The following is a 19,838-nucleotide window of genomic DNA, read 5'->3' on the forward strand; positions in this document are numbered from 1 at the left end:
GTCCATCCCCTGCTGGGTGCCATCCCAAGTGGATGTACCCACTGGGGCGTCCTGTGAGCTGTGGTCAGCCCAGCAGGATGAGCTGGGACGATCCCGAGCCGGGACCATGGCCGCCACTGTTATGTCCTTGACACCTGAAGCGGGTGGGGAGCATGTGGACCTTAGGTCCAACCATGCTTGGGATGGTGGGTGCCACACCTTTTCAGAGAGGGCGTCCCTGGATGCAAGAGGGACCCACGAGTGCTGTGAGGGGACAAACACCCACTCATCTCACTGTAGGACCGAGGGCTGGGCAGGTGGGAACCGCAGGCTCCCCTGGGCCGAGTAGGGCCCCTCAGCAGCCGTCAGTCCTGACAAGGAGGCCGTTGTGACCGTGGAGGTCACCTGTGGGTTGACAGAGGCCTGATTTGTGGACAGAGTGGCAATATTGGTCGAGGAGCTTGACCTGACCGACAAGAAGTCGATCCCACTTGTCAGGGCTGTGTGTGTCACCCTGTGAGATGTGCTGGGTTGGGTCCGGTGGGGAGCGGACAAGGGGCTGGCCCTTGGTACTCCCGGCAACCCAGCGTGCACCATAGGTGCACCCCAGTACGGGTAGAATGGGGGTAACCACCCGTGGGCACCAGCCATACTGTGACCCGAACCCCAAGGGTCACTGGCGCGTTGACCTCCATGAAGGGAAAAAACCCGGCCAAGTCGGAGGGAGGTCAGGTCCGACTTGGGTGTCAGTCCCGCCCGAAGACGAGCGGGCTGACTGCCCGGAACCGCCTGACACGCGCGGGCCTCCCCCAGCAGGGGAGACCGGCCGGATAGCAGGAAGACCTGCAGAGCAGGTTGCCATGCGCCCCGAATCCCCTCCCGTGGGGAGACTGGGGTGGCTTGGCCCGGGGTGGGCAAAGTAGAGACCCCCCCCCGGAACCAAATTTTTCTCCCCCCCCAAAAGGAGGTGGGGGAGGGGGGTCGAAAGAGAAGGGAGGAGGGGGAACAACAATGGGGCCCATGAGGGCCGTCTCCGAGTTGGGACCCGGGTAATGGCCGGGCGCGGCCTCCCCTTGGGAGTTCGCGCCTAGCTGCGAGTCCCCACAGCCAGGAGAGGACTTGCCATTCCCCCTTCTCCCCGCCTCGCGCTGGAACACCTCGGGAGGCGACGCTCGTACCTCTTTCCCCCCGGTCCCCTTTATGACCGTTTTACTGGTACGAAAGTCGCCTCCGCGATCAGCGTCTAACGACGCATCGCCGCAGTCCGTATCAGGAGGAATCATGAGCTCCAGGCCTGGGAGAGTCTCTTGCCGAGTCTCAATCCCAGCATCATGATCCCTGCCTTCGTGGTATGGCACACGAGGCATGGAACCCGCACTTAGGCACCCAGCGAAAATCCGACCCCCAACAGAGAAAGGAAAGACAGGATCGACTTAGAGGCAGAAAAAAACGAACAAATCGAGGGTGCCGAGTCGAATCGAGTACACAGAATGTAAGAATACAATAAACACAAGCCGCATGCAGCAAAATAAGGCCAAATGAATACGCTTAATAGCCAAAAAAAGCGTAAGACGAGACAGAGCGTAAACCTGACAAGATGGCGTGGAGAGCCTTGACCAAAGGAATGATTCAGCGCTTATAGCTTTTAGAGGCGTTTGATTGGCTGAGAGCGGGCGGGCCCGTCTTTTCACTGTTAGCCGCGCGAAATTTGGCCAAGCAGAGCAAACCATAGGCCTAGTTTGCATCAGTTTGACATGGTACAGTATATGACACCAAACTTTTTTTTTTTTCACTGTGGAGCGGTACCCCAACGGTAAAGCCCAAACTGACTAGAACTTGTAGCAGGTTAGTGTCGAGTCTGAATCCCACATGGACTGTATTTTCACTCCCACCTCCACCAGACCTTGAATGCTGGTATGGGTGCTAGTCTCTGAGAACTGAAGTCCCGTGTGTAGCATGAACTGAATGCACGTATAAAAGAAACAATGGCAACCAATGAATTATTTCTGGCAAAATTTTGTAAAAAAATCAAAAATCCACTTCATCTTGTAAGTCACACTAAAAGTAAAACACATATACTTGCAAACATAGAAAAAAAGGGTGGCACTGCACAGTGGCGACACACTCAGTGAATTTGATTAACATAATAATATTCATGCCTTCAAAACATGCAGAGCATGATCACTATGGCATACATTTTACAAATGTGAGCTAAATCATGAAGAGATATAGAGATGTAAAATGACCAAAGAAATGCAGTAGTAGTGGTTTTGCAAACAACACATGTGAGTGTGACCATATGACATAGATACACCCTCGTAAGGAGGCAGATTCAAGTAAACAAAATTAAAGCATGCGACTTTCCTATGTGAGGAAGAGGGGATCCATGGCAATATTGTAATTACGTTGTTGATTCCCAGCACATATCTGAGGCCTGCTTAACTGATACAATAATAGACACCCCTTCTGACAAGGAGAGAAGAGTTCATACCCATAAAAAAGGAAGGCAGAGAAAACCTACTCCAACCTTACCCATCAACAATGTAAAGTACTCTGACCATGACCATGCTCCTACAGAAACCAGACAGCAGTAATGAAACTTCCTATCAAGCAAAAGGATACTATAGGCTACCTCCAGCAGGAAAGATTCATACTAAACTTGCTTCCCTAGACATACTGATTTCAAGAGGGAATTTCAAAACAGGATTAAAATGACAAGGTATTTTTACACATGGGATCTGAGACCAGCAGGATTTCACAACGTCCAGTCAATTCTAAGATTTATACTCCTTTGTAAGCAGCAGCACAATTCTGGCCCACACTGATTAAATCAAATATTTCTTTCTTGATCTGCAATCTGAGCAGCAAATACAGTTCTGAAGATTATGAATACACCCCCCCCCCCCCCCCCCCCCAACAAAAAATCTATTAAAAAAAATTTAAAAAACCAAACACAACAATGGAGTTCAAATGGGAAAAAAAAGAAAAAAAAGATGACTATCTCCACTTTATAACAGGCAAACAAACAAAAATGAAAACCGAAAACCTCTAAAACAAACACGCAAAAGGCAAGTCAATAAGGGCAAAACCAACCAACCCTATCCAGGAACAGCCCTGGCATAAGTGTCCTTCAAAAACTTTGTCTTATATTCTAGCAATAAATATGTATCATAATCCAATCTCTCTCTTGCCAATCAGTCCAGTAGTTCCTTTTCCATTGTGTGTCTCGCACAAATCCTTGAGCAACTAACACTGGCACCCATCCAACCACTGCCATATTTAGTGAAGTTCACCTCTACTGTGGCCATTGTCAAACAAAAGGAAGAATTACAGTGAGGCGTGTGCACACACACAGTGTATGTCACTGTGTGTTGCTGTGGTGTATCTAAGTGTACACTGAGTGTGTATACAAATACAATACATGCACATGCATCATGCGTGCCTGCAAATGTGTGTGCATGCATGCATGTGCACATACTCTCCTGCATTCATGCATGCGTGTGTGTATGTGTCAATTGTGAGAGTGTGTTATGTCTGCACAAACCTGTGCAATTTCATTTGTCAGCCAGCTACATTGTTAACAATGGATTCCTGGCTAAAAAGCAAGGTTCCTGACGTTTGCATAAAGTGAAGTACACGACACTTTGCACTGAGTGTTCAATCAGGTTCATTGGGTTATTCTGCTGGTCAGGCATCTGCCTTCCAGATGTGATTTAGTGTATATGGATTTGTCCGAAAGAAGTGACGCCTCCTTGAGAAACTGAAACTACACACACACATCTGTGCACGCACACACACACAAACACACACATGTGCACGCACACACACACACACACACACACACACACACACACACACACACACACACACCTGTGCATGCACACACAAACACACACTACCATACTAATTACTTTCAGTAATATTACACACAACTGAAATGGGATTCATCCACTGTCTCACTTTAAAATTTATTCCCACATAGCCTGTAAAACATCACATAACAGGACATGAAGTGTGCCCCACAACACCAACCCCCAGGCTATCTCTGCACCACCACACCACTCTGATAGAACAATTATGACTCCTCCCACCAAACCATGAGCAAGTGCTACACTGTACACTTAACAGCACAGAATAGCGGCCATTTCAATTTTTATCATTGTCACATCATTCTGCATCATTTAAGGACCAACAGCACTGTTGATCACCACCATAAACCAGAACATCATCACACAGGACTTACAAACCCTCTTGACATGATAATGTCCATCATAACTGTTTCGGCTGTGTGTGTGTGTGTGATCATTCAGGGCAGTTACTGAGCTGTTGGCCTAACATCCACTGTGGCACACAATTTCTACACTACCTTCACCAACAAGTTTTTGGCTTTTAATTTTTTTTTTTTTTTAAGTTTTAAAAGATAAAAAGAAGTAGAAGAAGAAAGAAGAATGGAATCACAATGACAACAACAATAGTAACGCATGACCTAAATTTTCTTATCAGTAGCACCTTGAGCAGACACAGTTTTTATAATAATGTCAATGTGGGGGGTGTCAGAACAGTGAGTCATACCCAGATACAAATACCATAAAGGTATGCTCTCTCTTTCTCTGAACTAAAACAATAAGTTTATTCAAAATTGATCTATTTTCTGTTTCTCTCGAACAAATCATTCACATATCCAAAATCAATCCTCTCTCTCTCTCTCAATAAATAATCCATTTATTCAAAATCAATCCATTCTCTCTCTCTGTCCCTCCTCACTCTCTCAAATGTGTGTGTGTGTGTGTGTGTGTGTGTGTGTGTGTGTGTGTGTTTGTGTGAGTGTGTGTGTGTCCAAAATTGTGTGTACACCATGTCCCTCGTAACTAATAAAAGAAGTAAACTGATCCTTTCATTCTCACTACCAAACACGCAACATCTACTGTTGATAAATAGTCTGAAGCACAGAAGTGTGTTTCAGTCAGTTGCACATTTTCATACTAACAGGGTAACAAATGTTTGGAATACTTTGCCAAAGATGTTTCCGCAGGAACAGTGAATACTTTTAAAAATTATCTTGACATTCATTTACAGAATTTTAAATACAAAACTCATCTAGATTTTTTTTCATCTAGATTTTTTTTTTTTTTTTTTTTTTTTAAACTTATGAACTGACAATCAATTGCGCACTCAATGTTGGGAAAATGCTTATATATGGGAACTCTCTTTTTGTTCCCCACTTCAAGCAAGCAAATGGCCTTATCAGGCCTACACGCCTTAATATTGATATGATAATATGATACTGGGGAGGCAATGCAAAGTTTTCCTGAACATTGGAACTCCCTCCCTTTCCCCCGATGACAATAAAGATGAGTTCTCAGGGAAAAAAACAAAATTCCGGAGCCTACTGAAATTGCTGTTTTTTTGTGTATCTGTGATACTGCGTTGTGGGTCATTTTTTGGTCGTTCTCGACTCTTTTGAGGGTTATTGTGCACAAATGTTTAGCTATGCAAGGTCCACACAATCGTCTGCAAATGACACGATCATTCTGTCTGTGCTGATCAGAAAGATCTTTTCATTTAAAGGTTCATACCGCCGCTTCCCTAAAATGCAAAGATAAAAAAAACCACACAGCAATATTGAGTCTTCAAGTGTCGATTCGTCCTTTTCAAGGCTCACGCGCTACGTGTCATTTCGCACACGTCTGCGTTGCAAACGGCACGAATTTTCGTTTAAGTAGGTCTAAGAATAGGCTGATAAGGCTACACACGCTGCATCGGTACATCACTACATCAGTACATGTCAATTTTTACGTGCCGGCGCTGCAAAATTCATGAGAATTGTCCTTCAAATCGGTCCCTTTATTTAGGAAACTAAATGAATTACAAAACGGCCAGTAAAAACAGTCACCCATGTTCAAATGTCGAAGTCATTCAAAGCCCGAAATACATCTCTTTCTTTTCTTTTCTTTTTTTCTTTTTTTTTAACCAATGGTCACCCCCACCCCCACCCCTCCGCCACACTCACCCAAGCCTCGGCCGACGGATTCCTTGGAAAAGGTTGGTTCCCGTATCGAAACTGAACTTTTTTCATTGTCTCTCTTCCTTTTTCAGATTACAATCCCACACGCTGTCTCAATAAATCAACGTAGTTACCCACGACTGAATTTTTTTTTTTTTTTTTTTTTTTTACTGTCCTGGAAATGGGTGTGTGCGTTACACGTGTACAAGCAGGTTTCACTAATGACCGGCTTACAGACTGACCGCACTGACAACTGACTGGGGTGTGTGCACGAAATGGAAGTTTCTCACATCGGGTGAGATAACACATCAGGGTGTGATAACACAAAAGCGAGGCAGGTGACCTGTTCGTTTGCATTGACGGGTGGTTTCCAAAACTGGCCCATTCAGCACATGGAACAATCTGTGTAGCCCACGTGTACACCTAGTAGTAGTTGTAGTAGTAGTATAGGGACTGGCAAGTCATCTGCCTAGACCTCTCGGCCTTTTTTATGTCGACATTGAATCTTCATCTTCACTTCTTCCATTTTATTTTATTTATTTATTTTCTTCTTTTGTTTGTTGTTGTTGGGCAGGGTTGAGCTTGTTTGCTTTTTCATATGGTAATTGTTATTTGGATTTTTTTCCCCAATGTGCATTACTTTACACTTTGAAACATTAAAATAAAGGTTCCATTTATCAGACCATTCTTGTAGTGTATATAAATCAGTTTGTAATGTGAGATTTTTGTGTGCATCACCATAAATTTTAGTGTCATCTGCAAAAAATTTACACATACTTTGTATACAATCAGGAAGGTCGTTTATATATATTTATTATTGTGAAAAGTACTGGTCCTAGAATACTGCCCTGTGGAATACCACTGAATACATTTGCACAAGTTAACTTTTCTTCTCCTATCTTAACTAACTGTGTCCTACCTGTTAAGAAGCTTCTTGTCCAGTTCAGTAAGTTACCAGTAATACCATACGAGACTAATTTTAATAACAGTCTTTTGTGTGGGACAGAATCGAATGCTTTTTTGAAGTCTAAATAAATGTGAGTAACCTGTTTTTGTTCTTAAGAAACACTTATATAGTTTATATTTCTTTTTGATGCTTCTCATTATTTTTCTGTTCATCTATAAGGGTTTTAATTTCTTTTCTTGTCTACCTCTAATTTTAGGTATAAATTTATCCTTAGATTTAAGTATTAGCGTCTTTAAATCATTCCAGCACTTGTTTACATCTTGTTCATCCATGTACATCCAATCTATTTTATTTAATGTTTCTCTTATTTTGTTATAATTTCCCTTTTTAGGGTCAAATTTATACTTATTTCTGCTCTTAAATTTGAAATATGGAACTGGAAAACCAGAATATCATGGTCTCTCTTTCCTAGAGGATATAGGTGTTTGATTTTACTTACCAACCTGGTATCGTTCACCATTACCAGATCTACAATGCTAGGTCTTTGACCTATTCTATTTCTTGTTGGTCTTGCCACTTTTTGAGTCAGGAAAGCATCTCTCAGACATTCTATAAAATTATTATCTGAAGGGCCTGTCCAAGAACCATCCCACTGTATAGCTGGGTGATTAAAATCACCCATAATACAAACTTTGTCAAAATTTGTCAATTCTTTAAATTTTATCAGTTTGAATAACATCCCACTGTATAGCTGGGTGATTAAAATCACCCATAATACAAACTTTGTCAAAATTTGTCAATTCTTTAAATTTTATCAGTTCGAATAACTTTTCATTATTCTGTTCTGATGAATTTGAACTTTTGCATAGATATATTTCTCATCATTTGCACTTCTAAATTTACACCATATGCTTTCTTCAAAAGCAGACTTGGTTAGAACAGGATATTCCTGGGCTTTAAGTGATTTCTGTAAGTACAGGGCTACATCTCTCTTTTCATTTGTATTTGTGAAAATATCGTAATTAGGGATACTGCTATGTTCTTTTACATTGAAAAAGTATCTTTGGTTTTTTGGAATTGTTTCGGTTAGGCCAATAATGTGTGGTCTTATCTCACTGACTCGTATTTCAAATTCTTCTAACTTACTGGATAGGCTACCTACATTACTATACATTATAATACAATCACTACACAGAAGAAAATCTTTACAGCTATTTACAGTCATATTGTCTTCTTTCCTTTCTTCTGCAGTCAGCTTGCTACTTTCTGTCAAATTCACTATCAATATGTTGTTCTTCCTTGTTTCTTTTCCTCCTGTTCTTCTAGAGTTTCTGTCAGCTTTCTGTCTACAATTTCTTCTATCTTCTGTTCCTGCTTCCCTCCCCCAATTTCTCTTTCTATTGCTTCCAATCTCTGGCAGAACATGTCCATCATTGTGTCACCTACTTGAGAAAAATAATGACTGACCAGTGACCTGGAGCAGGCCTGCCCAAGGAGAGAGGAATCATACACATACACATTATCACCAGCTGTATCCTTCATTGAAATCAGGACCAAAACGGCAACAGTCTACATTTATCACAGAACAAACTTGTAAGCTGTCAAATTTGCCACAGCTCAAGCTTTTTGTCAAAAACATTGTCAGTTCTAGACAAAAAAACAACAACAAAACTATTGATATCACATTCAAACAACATAAATGAACAATCAAATAAATAAGTGTTCGTGTACTGTACATGAACCCACTTCTGCAAAGTTTTCAGTGTTCTTTTCCAAACATGACCTATTTCTTTATAAATTACAACACTCAAAAGTAATGGATCAAAATTAAAATGGTTCAGTTCCAAAGTAAACACATGTACATCTATCTTCATCAGCGTAAGTGACTTCAGTGTTAAACTGATTAATCTGTCTACTTTTGAGCTGCATGTTAACTTATCAATACATCCTGAAATAAACATATCTTGTATTAACTTGAAGTGTGGTCATGCCATCACCTTGAAATATTTTTTTAAAGACTTTTTTTCTTTGCATGCAATTCTGGATCATTTAAATATAAACAATGCTCCAAGGTAATGGATCAAAAGGTTCAATTGCTAATTATACATATATGTACATCAGTGGGTGAAGCCTCTGTTTGAAACTGATCTGTTGGTCTTCTTTGCACTGGTAATTTATGAACATATTTCTTATTCTTTCCAAAGTAAATGTCCATCAAATAATAGTGCAGGTTACCAGTATGATGATCATGATGATATGGATACTTACACTGCACCTATCTTCAGTCAGACACCAAACCCCAAGTGCTTTTCAAACACTGAGTCATTTGCGGGGGATTGGGGGGGGGGGGGTGCACACTGGGTACGTTCTTGTTTCCATAACCCACCGAACACAAACATGAATTACATGATCTTTAACATGAGTATCTGACCTTCTGCAAGCATATACACATGAAGGGGGTTCAGGCACTAGCAGGTTTCCATAATTGTTGACCTGGGCGTTTGGAAAAATCTCCACCCTTGACCAACCAGGTGCAGGGATCGAACTCAGGAAACTCAGGTGAGAATCCAACGCTCTAACCATTTTATCACTGTACCCACATGTGTGTGTATGTGAGCGCATATGCACGCTTGAGCATAAATGCATACATTTTATTTTGATGTACATGGACACGTTTGCATGCATAAGTGTGTGTGTGCAACTGTTCAGTACATGTGGTTTTGCATGCAGTCGTGTACATATGCATTCTCTTCTGGCTGGCATTCTTCAAAAACTCCGGAGCATCCAGAACTGTACTGCAAGGTTAATATTTAGAAGATCCAGACGAACCCATATCAATCCTCTTCCTGAGAAACTACACTGGCTGCCCATCGCTCAAAGGACAGATTACAAACTAGCTACCATGTGTTTTAATGTACAAATCATACTGCACCCACATACCTTTGGGACTTTCAATCTATACTCTTAGATATCTAACCTACACTAAACTGCTAACTGCTAAGTGCTGACAATTCCTCAAAGAAACAAAAATTCCATGTCAGCACTCTTTTTCATAACTTGGTCCAGTAATCTGGAACACATTGCCCCCCTCTCTGTATCATGTGGATTCCTGAGTTCAGTTTAAAAAGTCTGTGAAAACACACCCTTTCTGTTCTAATTCAGTTTAAAAAGTCTGAAAACACAACCCTTCTGTTCTAGTTCAGCTTAAAAAGTCTCTGAAAACACACCCCTTCCATTCTAGTTCAGTTTTAAAAGTCTCTGAAAACACACCCCTTCTGTTCTGCCTACCATCTTGTCTAATGCACTTCTTAAATTTCTGCTGGTCCTGCGTGTGCGTGTGTGTGTGTGTGTGTGTGTGTGCGCGCGCGCGGGTGTGACTGCATGCCTGTGTGGGCACATGTATATTCATGTATGATTATGTATCTACAGATCAATTGTAATGTAAACGTCATGAGCTCCCTGTCATTCAGGTGTGAGTGTTAATCTGCAGAATTTTTATCATTATATGTGAATGCAACAGTGAATGAATGGATGAGAATTCCTTAACTATGCATGTGCTGTAAGTATGAAAATGAAAACACTATGTGTACACTGATGCATCTTTTTGTGAATGTACATGACATATGACATGTATCAGTATGCACAAATAATTTATATGATTGAGATCATGGGCATATATATATATATATATATATATATATATATATATATATATGTGTGTGTGTGTGTGTGTGTGTGTGTGTGTGTGTGTGTGTGTAGTGTAGTGTAGTGTACACATACATACATACATACATACATACACACATACATATACTATTACAGTATGTGTACACTGATGCATCTTTTTTGTGAATGTATATGACATGACATGCATCAGTATGCACAAATAATTTATGTGATTGAGATCATGGGCATGTGTGTGTGTGTGTGTGTGTGTGTGTGTGTGTGTAGTGTACACATACGTACATACATACATATACTATTACACATGTATGCATGCATATCGCAACATGTGCATGTGACAGAGAGAGAAGGAGATTGTTCATAATTTCACCACAATGACACTGCTTGCGACTGACATGTACCAGAATCTAGATGCATGTCCAAATTAACTGAATCCATACAACACTGGTCCAACATATCTGTATCATGAACAGACAAGTGATGAACACACACACACACACACACACACACACAGACGTCAGGAGCAAAATGCTGATCTGTTCTCCACCTATGTCGACCTCACCAAGGACTTCAGTACCGTGAGTAGAGAGGGTCTGTGGAATATTATGGCCAAGTACGGATGCCCTCAAAAATTTATTTCCTTGGTCAGCCAATTCCATGAAGGCATGCAGGATTGAGTCCAAGACAATGGCGAAACATCTGCTCCTTTTCCAGTCACAAATGGCGTCAAGCAAGGCTGCGTCCTGGCTCCAACACTGTTCAGCCTCATGTTCTCTGCAATGCTTACTGATGCCTTTAGAGATGGCGATGTTGGAATCAGCCTAAAGTCCCGAACAGATGGCAAGCTATTTAACCTCAGAAGGCTTCAAGCAAAAACCAAGGTCATGACAGACATCATCAGAGACTTTTTGTTTGCTGATGATTGTGCCCTCAACGCTGGATCTGAAGCCGACATGCAACTTACCGTCGACAAGTTTGCCACCGCCAGCAGGAACTTCAGCCTTAAGTTAACATCAGCACGAATAAAACTGAAGTTCTCCATCAGCCAGCCCCAGGGAAACCCCACGTTGAGCCCAACTTCACAGTCAACGGTCAGAGACTCAATGCGGTGGAGCGGTTCACATACCTTGGTAGCACACTGTCACGAAATGCAACCATCGACGATGAAGTGAACTTCAGGACTGCAAGAGCAAGCGCAACCTTTGGCAGACTCTATGCAAATGTCTGGAACAGAAGAGGCATTGGTCTCGAGACCAAGCTAAAGGTCTACAGAGCAGTAGTTCTCCCCACACTACTATACGCCTGTGAAACTTGGACAGTGTACCAACGACACGCCAAGAACCTGACCCACTTCCACACAACATGCCTCAGGAAGCTACTGAACATCAAGTGGCAAGACAGAACCCCAGAGACGGAGGTGCTTGCAAAAGCCACCCTTCCTAGCATCTTCACCATCCTGATGCAGTCCCAGCTTCGCTGGGCTGGTTACGTGGCGCGCATGCCAGACCATCGGCTGCCCAAAAGGCTCTTCTATGACAAGCTGCAACAAGGGAAGAGATCACACGGAGGTCAGAAGAAGCGCTTCAGAGATACTCTGAAAGTCTCTCTGAAAGCGTTTGACATCAACCCTGATTCCTGGAAGGAATCTGCAATGGACTGTGACAAATGGTGTGCTGCTGTGCACAAAGGCGCCTAGTTGTGCGAGGCCAACAGGACTGCTGCAGCTGTTCAGAAGAGGCAGGCCAGAAAGTCACGGGCAAACCAGCTCCCTGACAATGATATGCCTGTCTTTACTGCCCCAACTGTCAGCGAACATTTCATGCGCAGATTGGACTATTCAGCCATCTGCGCATTCACAGATAGACCCATGAGCATCAACCCCAACCCCAACCCCCACCACCACCCTCCCCCCATCCCCCAGCTGGATGACGATGGTCATCATCGATCTCGATGGACACACACCACCACCACCACCACATAGATATACATAAACAAGTTGCTTTTTCATATACAGAGGTATGTTATTGCACTTTTGCGTAAGTGTTGTTTCATGTGAGGCACTTAGAACCTAATATATGGGGAGTCTGCACCATATAAATAAGTACTAAATATTATCAATATCATCATCATCATCATCATCTAACCAGAATTATATCAGCCACATTCCCTATCTTATTGGATCAAGACAGTATTAAATAAATTTATAAAGTAACAAAGAGAAAGAAAAGGGAACAGAAATTGTTGTATCGTATTGTATTGCTTTACTTTTTTGTCACAACAGATTTCTTAATATAAAATTCTGGCTGCTCTCTTCAGGGATATCATACTGCCACAGTCCAGCACCACCCATTTCAATCATGTTCTCTTTTTGTCTGCAGGTGCATTTGTTTTTCTATTAAGAGTTAGATTCTGGTAAAACTTTTGGTTGCTATCGGTTCTTATACATGTCTTGAGTGCATACTGCACACAGTACCACAGCTGATCATCTCATCTGAAATACTTAGCACCCAAACCACTAGTGAAGGTCCAGTGAAGGGGGAGTAAAAATGCTGGTCCATGCAGGACTCTAACCCATGGATACTCGCTTCTTAGTTGGGTGCATCACTGCTTGGGCACTATGGTGTGTGTGGTGGGGAGGTTGTAAGCATGCATATACTCAACATGCAGAACTAATAACCATTTGCCATAACTGATTAATCTGTGTACAATGCATGTTGGGGATGGGGGGCAGGCAGAGTTGCTTGTGTCCACGCACATATTCTTGCATGTTATCGATGTATGTATTCATAAAATTATACCCATCCACCTTGACCACTGTGTTGAAAATACCAGTAATGTGTGCATTTGCTGAGACAAAAAAGTTGTTGGAACAAGAGGCACTTGTAGAACCACTTTTTCATAACGATAAATTTAAAGTCGGAAATAAGACAGTTTATTTAAAAAACTGGACAAGTAAAGGTATTTTCCTGGTTTGAGATATTGTAGACGAAAGCGGGTGCTTCCTTAGTCATAAAGATTTCACAGAAAAATATGATGTTAAATTTAATTATTTACTGTATATGGGATTTATACGCTCCATTAAAAGTTACCTAAGCACAAACAATATTACTATCACAGATAAAACATGCAATAAAGAACCAAAAGCACTACAGATAATAGCTAAGGTTAAGAAAGGATCTAAAATATATTATGATATATTACTTGAACCGATTTTTATATATAAATTCTTTTATCAAGTGGGAGCAAAAACTAGATATTGCAATAAATTGGGATACGACTATGAAACAAGTGAAAAACATGCAGTAAAATTGAAATGGTTCCAGATTAGAATATGTCATGGTATATTGGTTACAAACAAAATACTTTAAAAAATGGGAATAACAAATAGCGACATGTGCAATTTCTGTAAAAATGACATGGACACAATTCAACACTATTTATGGCACTGTACATTTACTCATCTCTTTTGGGGGGACTTAGAAAATGTCTTGAAGGAAAAGTGTGAAAATTGTGCAAATGTAAAGCTGAATATAGAGTTAGTACTATTTGGAAATGATGATATTACAAAAACAGATGAAATATTTGACTATATCATTCTAGTGGCGAAACATTTCATCTATAAATGCAGAATAAATAAAATCAAACCATGTATAAAGTACTTCCTTACAAACCTAAGAAACATATACAAAACCAAAAAATATATACACTCGATGGAAATGATGTCCATAGCATTTTCTAGAAAATGGTACCCATACATAAAAATGATGGAAGGCAACGAGGAGGAGGAGGAATGACAACCACGAATGTAACATTTGTTCTTTTTAAAAAAAAATATTTTCCTTTCATTTATTTACTTTTTTTATGCAGTGCATATGACTTTATTTGTGGGTTTTTTCTGTATAAAAACAATGTTGTGTTGTTGTTTTCCTGCTTTATAGTTTAAATAACGTTTAATAACAAGTAATATTATTAATAATTACAAATACAATTTTTGTATGTCCGCCTGTATGTATGTAATGTATGTATGCATTCATTAAATGTTAAACTTCAAAAACAAAAAAAAGTTGTTGGAAAGGAGTATGCTTATATGTTGTATATGTGTTTTTTAAGAGCATACATGACTAAGTACATCAAAATATGTGTGTGTGTGTGCATTGTATGCATGTGTGGGGGTCTACGAAAACAAGCGTCTGTTTGCATAAGCTGAGTGTTCCATTGTGAGACAGTTCTCCCAGCAGGTTGGCTGACATACTGACTGCTCTGTGATTTGATACATCACATTCAGAAAAAGAAAGCATTGTGTGGTACGATACATGAGCATATCATCAAATGATCAATAACTTCTTTGTACGGCAACATCATCAGACGACAGACAGTGTATGTTAGGTGGTAGCAGTTTGTGATGTAAGGTTTATTCACCTGTGTACGTGTGTGTTGGGCATGTTTACATATGTGTCCTCCTAATATGAACTAAGGAAATCAAGGAAAAAGGAGTGGTGTGTGTGTGTGTGTGTGTGTGTGTGTGTGTGTGTGTGTGTGTACTTTAATATATGTGTGCAAGAGCAAGCTCGCCTACCTCTATGAGTGTGTGTGTGCGTGCTGCGTGTATGTTCACACACCAGTATCTGGGTATCTTGTTCTGTGTGCCCACTAGTTGTTTTTTTGTCCATGCAGGAACATATAGGTCTTCACCATCAGCTAGAACACACACAAACCTTTGGGTACACATGCACATATTTCATTTTACATCTGCAGCTGCATCTCTGAGAAAAACGTCAATTTCACTTGTCCTGACAATCCAAATTCTTGGCTGGATATTGTGAATATAAATGGATATTCATCGATACAAATCTTGTTGGCAAAAACTTCAAAAAAGAACAAGGTTCCCTCTCAACACGTTTCTTCACATAACCAGGACCAATGAAGGACTTCTAAACTGAGAACAGGTGTGCTGTACAAGACTCTCTCCTGCTTCTAAAGTTGAGTGCTTTCATTGCCAGTGATGTCCATTCCATGGCAGTCAGTCTTTGTTGTGTAGTGAGAAACAGCTCTCCTGCCTTTCCAGAGAACACAAAGGGGGGGGGTGGGGTGTGGGGGGGGGGGCGGAAATAGTGTACAGTATACACATTGCCTGACATTTTGTGTAACTTTTGGTCCCCTACCTTATGCACTAAGTAGAGGAAAATGGCTCACATACCACACTGGTTTTCCAAAAGCTTCTTATCATCCCATACTGATACTTTGAAAAGAAACTAACACTGACATTCACAACTTGGACATTTTCCTCATTCTGCTATTTCACCTTTTCTGATTATATGCATGTATATGATCATGGATACTGAGAAAATGATAAAACTTTAAAAGTCTTTTTTTCTTCTTCTTCTTTTTTTTTTTTTTTTTTTTTTTTTTTTAAACATTCATGATTCAATCTCTGTGTCACAAATGACCCATCCAACCTGTTCTGACACATTTGTGCTGCCTGAAATATTATGAAACTAGCACTTAAAAATGTGCTTGTTTCTTTGTTTTATTGATTTGTTTCCAATCGAGTGTTTATTTGTTTTGGTTGTTGTGTTTTGTTCAGTTTTTTTTTTTTTTTGTTTTGTTTTTGTTTTGGGTTTTTTTTTTGTTTTTTGTTTTTTTTGTTGTTGTTGTTGCTGCTGCTGCTGCTGTTGTTGTTTTGGGGAGGTCAGTTTGGGTTTGTTTTCAATAAGGACCTTCAATCCATTCCATCTGCAAGAGCTTACAACAAATATGATGAAACACCTCCAATGCCTTTCAACCACACTGCCAAATAAAACTTGTACTTTAAAGACATTTATGGAGGGAAAGCAGTGAATTTAATTAAAGTAGGGTAAAGAGTGTTAAATCACCCAGAAAAGGACTGTAAGGGGAAGGAGTGGTTCAGCAGGTGTAGTCCCTCAGTTCATTAGGTCAACATCAAAGGCACTCTGCCCACTCCTCACACTGCTAGCCTGACTCATATAATAGTGATCCTCTTTCTTCATTCTCCAACAATGGCAACCAACCATTCAGCTTTGCTGCAACTGTTGTGGCAACTGGTTGGTCTTGCATCACACATGCACAAACACATGCACACACAAGCACACACACACACAAATTTGGTGTGTTTGTGACAGACGTGTGCAAGTGTGTTTTGTTTCAAATCCTCAGCTGTCATGGGAGATAGCCTTAACAACCTCACTTCTTTGCCTACCTCTACTATTGATTCTCCCATCACCAAAGAACATGGATCACATGATGCAGAGAAAACCAGATTGTAAGTAAAGCCAAGTATATCGTGGAAACACTCCTCAGAAAAAAAAAAGAAGGAAAAAAAAAGTCCAAGAAACGTTGCTCTCAAACCTCTGTTGGTCAGTCTAAAAACCTCCTCTTTTGGAAATGCATAGATTTTTTCCCCTATACGCTATACATTTTGTTCACCTGCAAGATATTCATTAACACTGAAAAACTGAAGAAGAAACAAAACAAAACAAAACAAAACAAAACAAAACAAAAACAAAACAAAAAAAAACAAAAAAAAAACAAAAATATATATATATATATATATATATATATAAGATCACAGAAAACATAACACTGTTGTATTTGTAACCTTAAATTCTTACTAGTTTTAACTCTAACCTTCACTACTCAATGCAATTTTTTGGTAAAAGTCTAAACAAAGTCTGATGATAACTGGATTTTTTTTTTTTTTTTTTTTTTTTTTTTAAACAAAACCAAGCTCCAGTGAATTCTACATATTTTTTTCCATCACACTATAACGTGACCTTGACCTCTCTCCTATATCCCTGACCTTGAATTTACATGGGGTCTTCATTATCACCATGACCGATCACTGTACCAAGTTTGGTGATTGTGTGTACAACCTTACTAGCTGCACAGTTTTCTTATTTTTACTATGTACATATGTTGCAACCTTGACCTTGAATTATGATATGGAACATGCTATCACAATGGCCACACACTGCACCAAATTTGATAATAAATGGTGCAAGATATGAGTACATATCAAGCATTCTCCGTTTTGCCAAATAATGACTCAGACCTCTCATCCCACTTACATCATCATCATAAAAGACATTGGGTCTGGAAAGCTGTTATGTATTTCTACAAACTTACCAAATCTGACAATGTTAAACCAAATGCTTACCACACACACGCACAGAGAGAGAGAGAGAGAGAGAGAGAGAGAGAGAGATCTATACACAGACAACCAAGAAAGAATGATAACACAGGCTCAATTCATTTACACTTGTGAATCAAACATACAAATGTTCCTCCTCCTCCTCCACGGACAATATTTGATTTGTTGTTGTTAAGTCATAAAATGATAAACTGAAATGATGTAATTTCCCACATAAATGTTATGGAATGATATGATGAAATAAAAATAAAATAACAAAAAGCCCACTAAATATAATGTCAATAACAGCCACACTATTCTGAAAGTTGAGAGACAGTAATGAATAACATACAGACACAAGTTAATCACTTAATGACAACATTTCACAGAGAGTAAAATCATCTATGCCACAGACCGACAGACTGACAGTCAAACATAAACAGACAAGAGCAGAGAGACAAGAGACACAGGGAGAGAGAACCTGAAAGACAGAGAGAAGACTGGCAGGGAGAGGGAGTGAGAACTCAAGGACAGACAGAAGAATCACACTGTGAGCACAGAGGAGGAAAAGGTCAAATGGTTTCCTTTGGAGGTGAAAAAGGTTGTGTGTTCCAGTTACTAACACAAAGAGATGGAGGGAGGAAAACAGAGATTAACTCAACAGACTGGATGGAGTTACATAACTGTTTACTGAGACCTGTGAGAAAGACTGATAATGCCATCTCTGTTCTGTTTGCTTTTCAGGCGGAAAAACATTCTGCTGTATGCACACACTCCCTCATCCCCCACTCTCTCTCTCACTCTGAGTCTCTCTCACTCATTCTCACACACACTCACACACTTTGCCATAATATTAGTTTACTGACAAGAATTTCAACATCTTTTACACATGCATGCACACACACATGCACACACTGAAAGAAATATATATATGCATACATGTACACACTCACAGTCTGACAGACGAAAGCAAAAAGATGTTCTGAAAGAGAGAATGAGATATAGGAATCACTGATCAACTTCGTGCCTGTATTCTGTGTTACCAAGGACGAGGCTGGAATGTCAGAGAAAGTGGCAGTCTGAGAGAAAGGGAGTGAAAGGCATCAATTCATTTTGTTAGCATTGAGAGAAAGAGGCAGACAGACCCATGTACCTGTAAACAAACTGAGGGAGAGGGATAGACTTAGAGACTGAGAAAGATTGCACAAACATTCAAGAATGACTTGGACTGGTTCACACTTATTTTCTGGCATTCCTGTTCAAGCTGCTTATCACCCATTGCACTGTGACTGTCCCATTACAATACCAAGTCTTATTCCAAATGTGAAAAATAAAGCACTAACCACATGCAAGCAACACTTCTCTGCACATTTATTCATCATACTTTACAGTATTAAAAAAAAAAGAATAACATTTTTTAAAACAATGAGGGAGGGGAAAAAAAGTGTGACCTTTTATCAAAACATCATCAACTGAACAATACAGCGTTATAACAATGACGATGAAAATTATGCATACTTGCTGAGAAAGCCTTAAGTGTTTGAGGCCAGACTAACAACTAACAAGTCTCAAAAATGAGGGTGAAGTTGATAACAATGTTGCCAGTGCCATGGCGAACCACAAATTTTGGTTCTTTGGTTTGAAACTTGTGAGACAGGGCTGTGCTCTGCAGTTCTTTGCATAATCTATCAATCAACCCATCTATCTTTCAGTTTCTGTATCTGTTTCTCCACACCTACAGAGTTGGCCAGGAAATCTGAGCATCTCTCAAAACCTCAAAGGTCATCTGTGAAGTGGATAGCACTTAGCTGTGTGCAGTCAATGGCTCCCCATTCCAGCTAACAGCCAAGTCAACTTTTCGTTCCTAAAAGCCACCCAGGGACAGAAATTCTACATAATGTGCTTTTTCATATACAAGTCATAATATATATGTGGAAAAAAGGCCCTGGATAATGCCTTTTCCTGCGGAGTTCAGGGATTCTAACTTAAACACAACCTGGCAAAGTTACTTGTCAGTCCATTAACTTAATCACTGTCAGCACTATGTTGAACACACACACACACACACACACACACTGCATTCAGTAATTCAGCGAATTTAGATCACCAGTTCAGTT

General features: G+C 40.3%; 1 protein-coding gene across 3 annotated transcripts in view; it reads right to left on the minus strand.

The window, feature by feature from the left end:
• LOC143277921 (pyruvate kinase PKM-like) overlaps positions 1-19,838 on the minus strand; it is a 114,660-nt gene that overhangs the window by 92,357 nt on the left and 2,465 nt on the right. The window contains exon 1 of one of the 3 annotated variants that reach the window (XM_076582894.1): positions 5,990-6,121. The exons of 1 other annotated variant lie outside the window; for it this stretch is intronic. In XM_076582894.1, coding sequence (XP_076439009.1) covers positions 5,990-6,055 — 66 coding nt within the window. In that variant the 5' untranslated portion in view covers positions 6,056-6,121. Of the gene's footprint in view, positions 1-5,989; positions 6,122-19,838 lie in introns of those variants that run through there. One more of the 3 variants, XM_076582896.1, reaches the window with a different exon arrangement.

Source organism: Babylonia areolata, chromosome 35 (genome assembly GCF_041734735.1).
Source record: "Babylonia areolata isolate BAREFJ2019XMU chromosome 35, ASM4173473v1, whole genome shotgun sequence".
Taxonomy (NCBI): domain Eukaryota; kingdom Metazoa; phylum Mollusca; class Gastropoda; order Neogastropoda; family Buccinidae; genus Babylonia; species Babylonia areolata.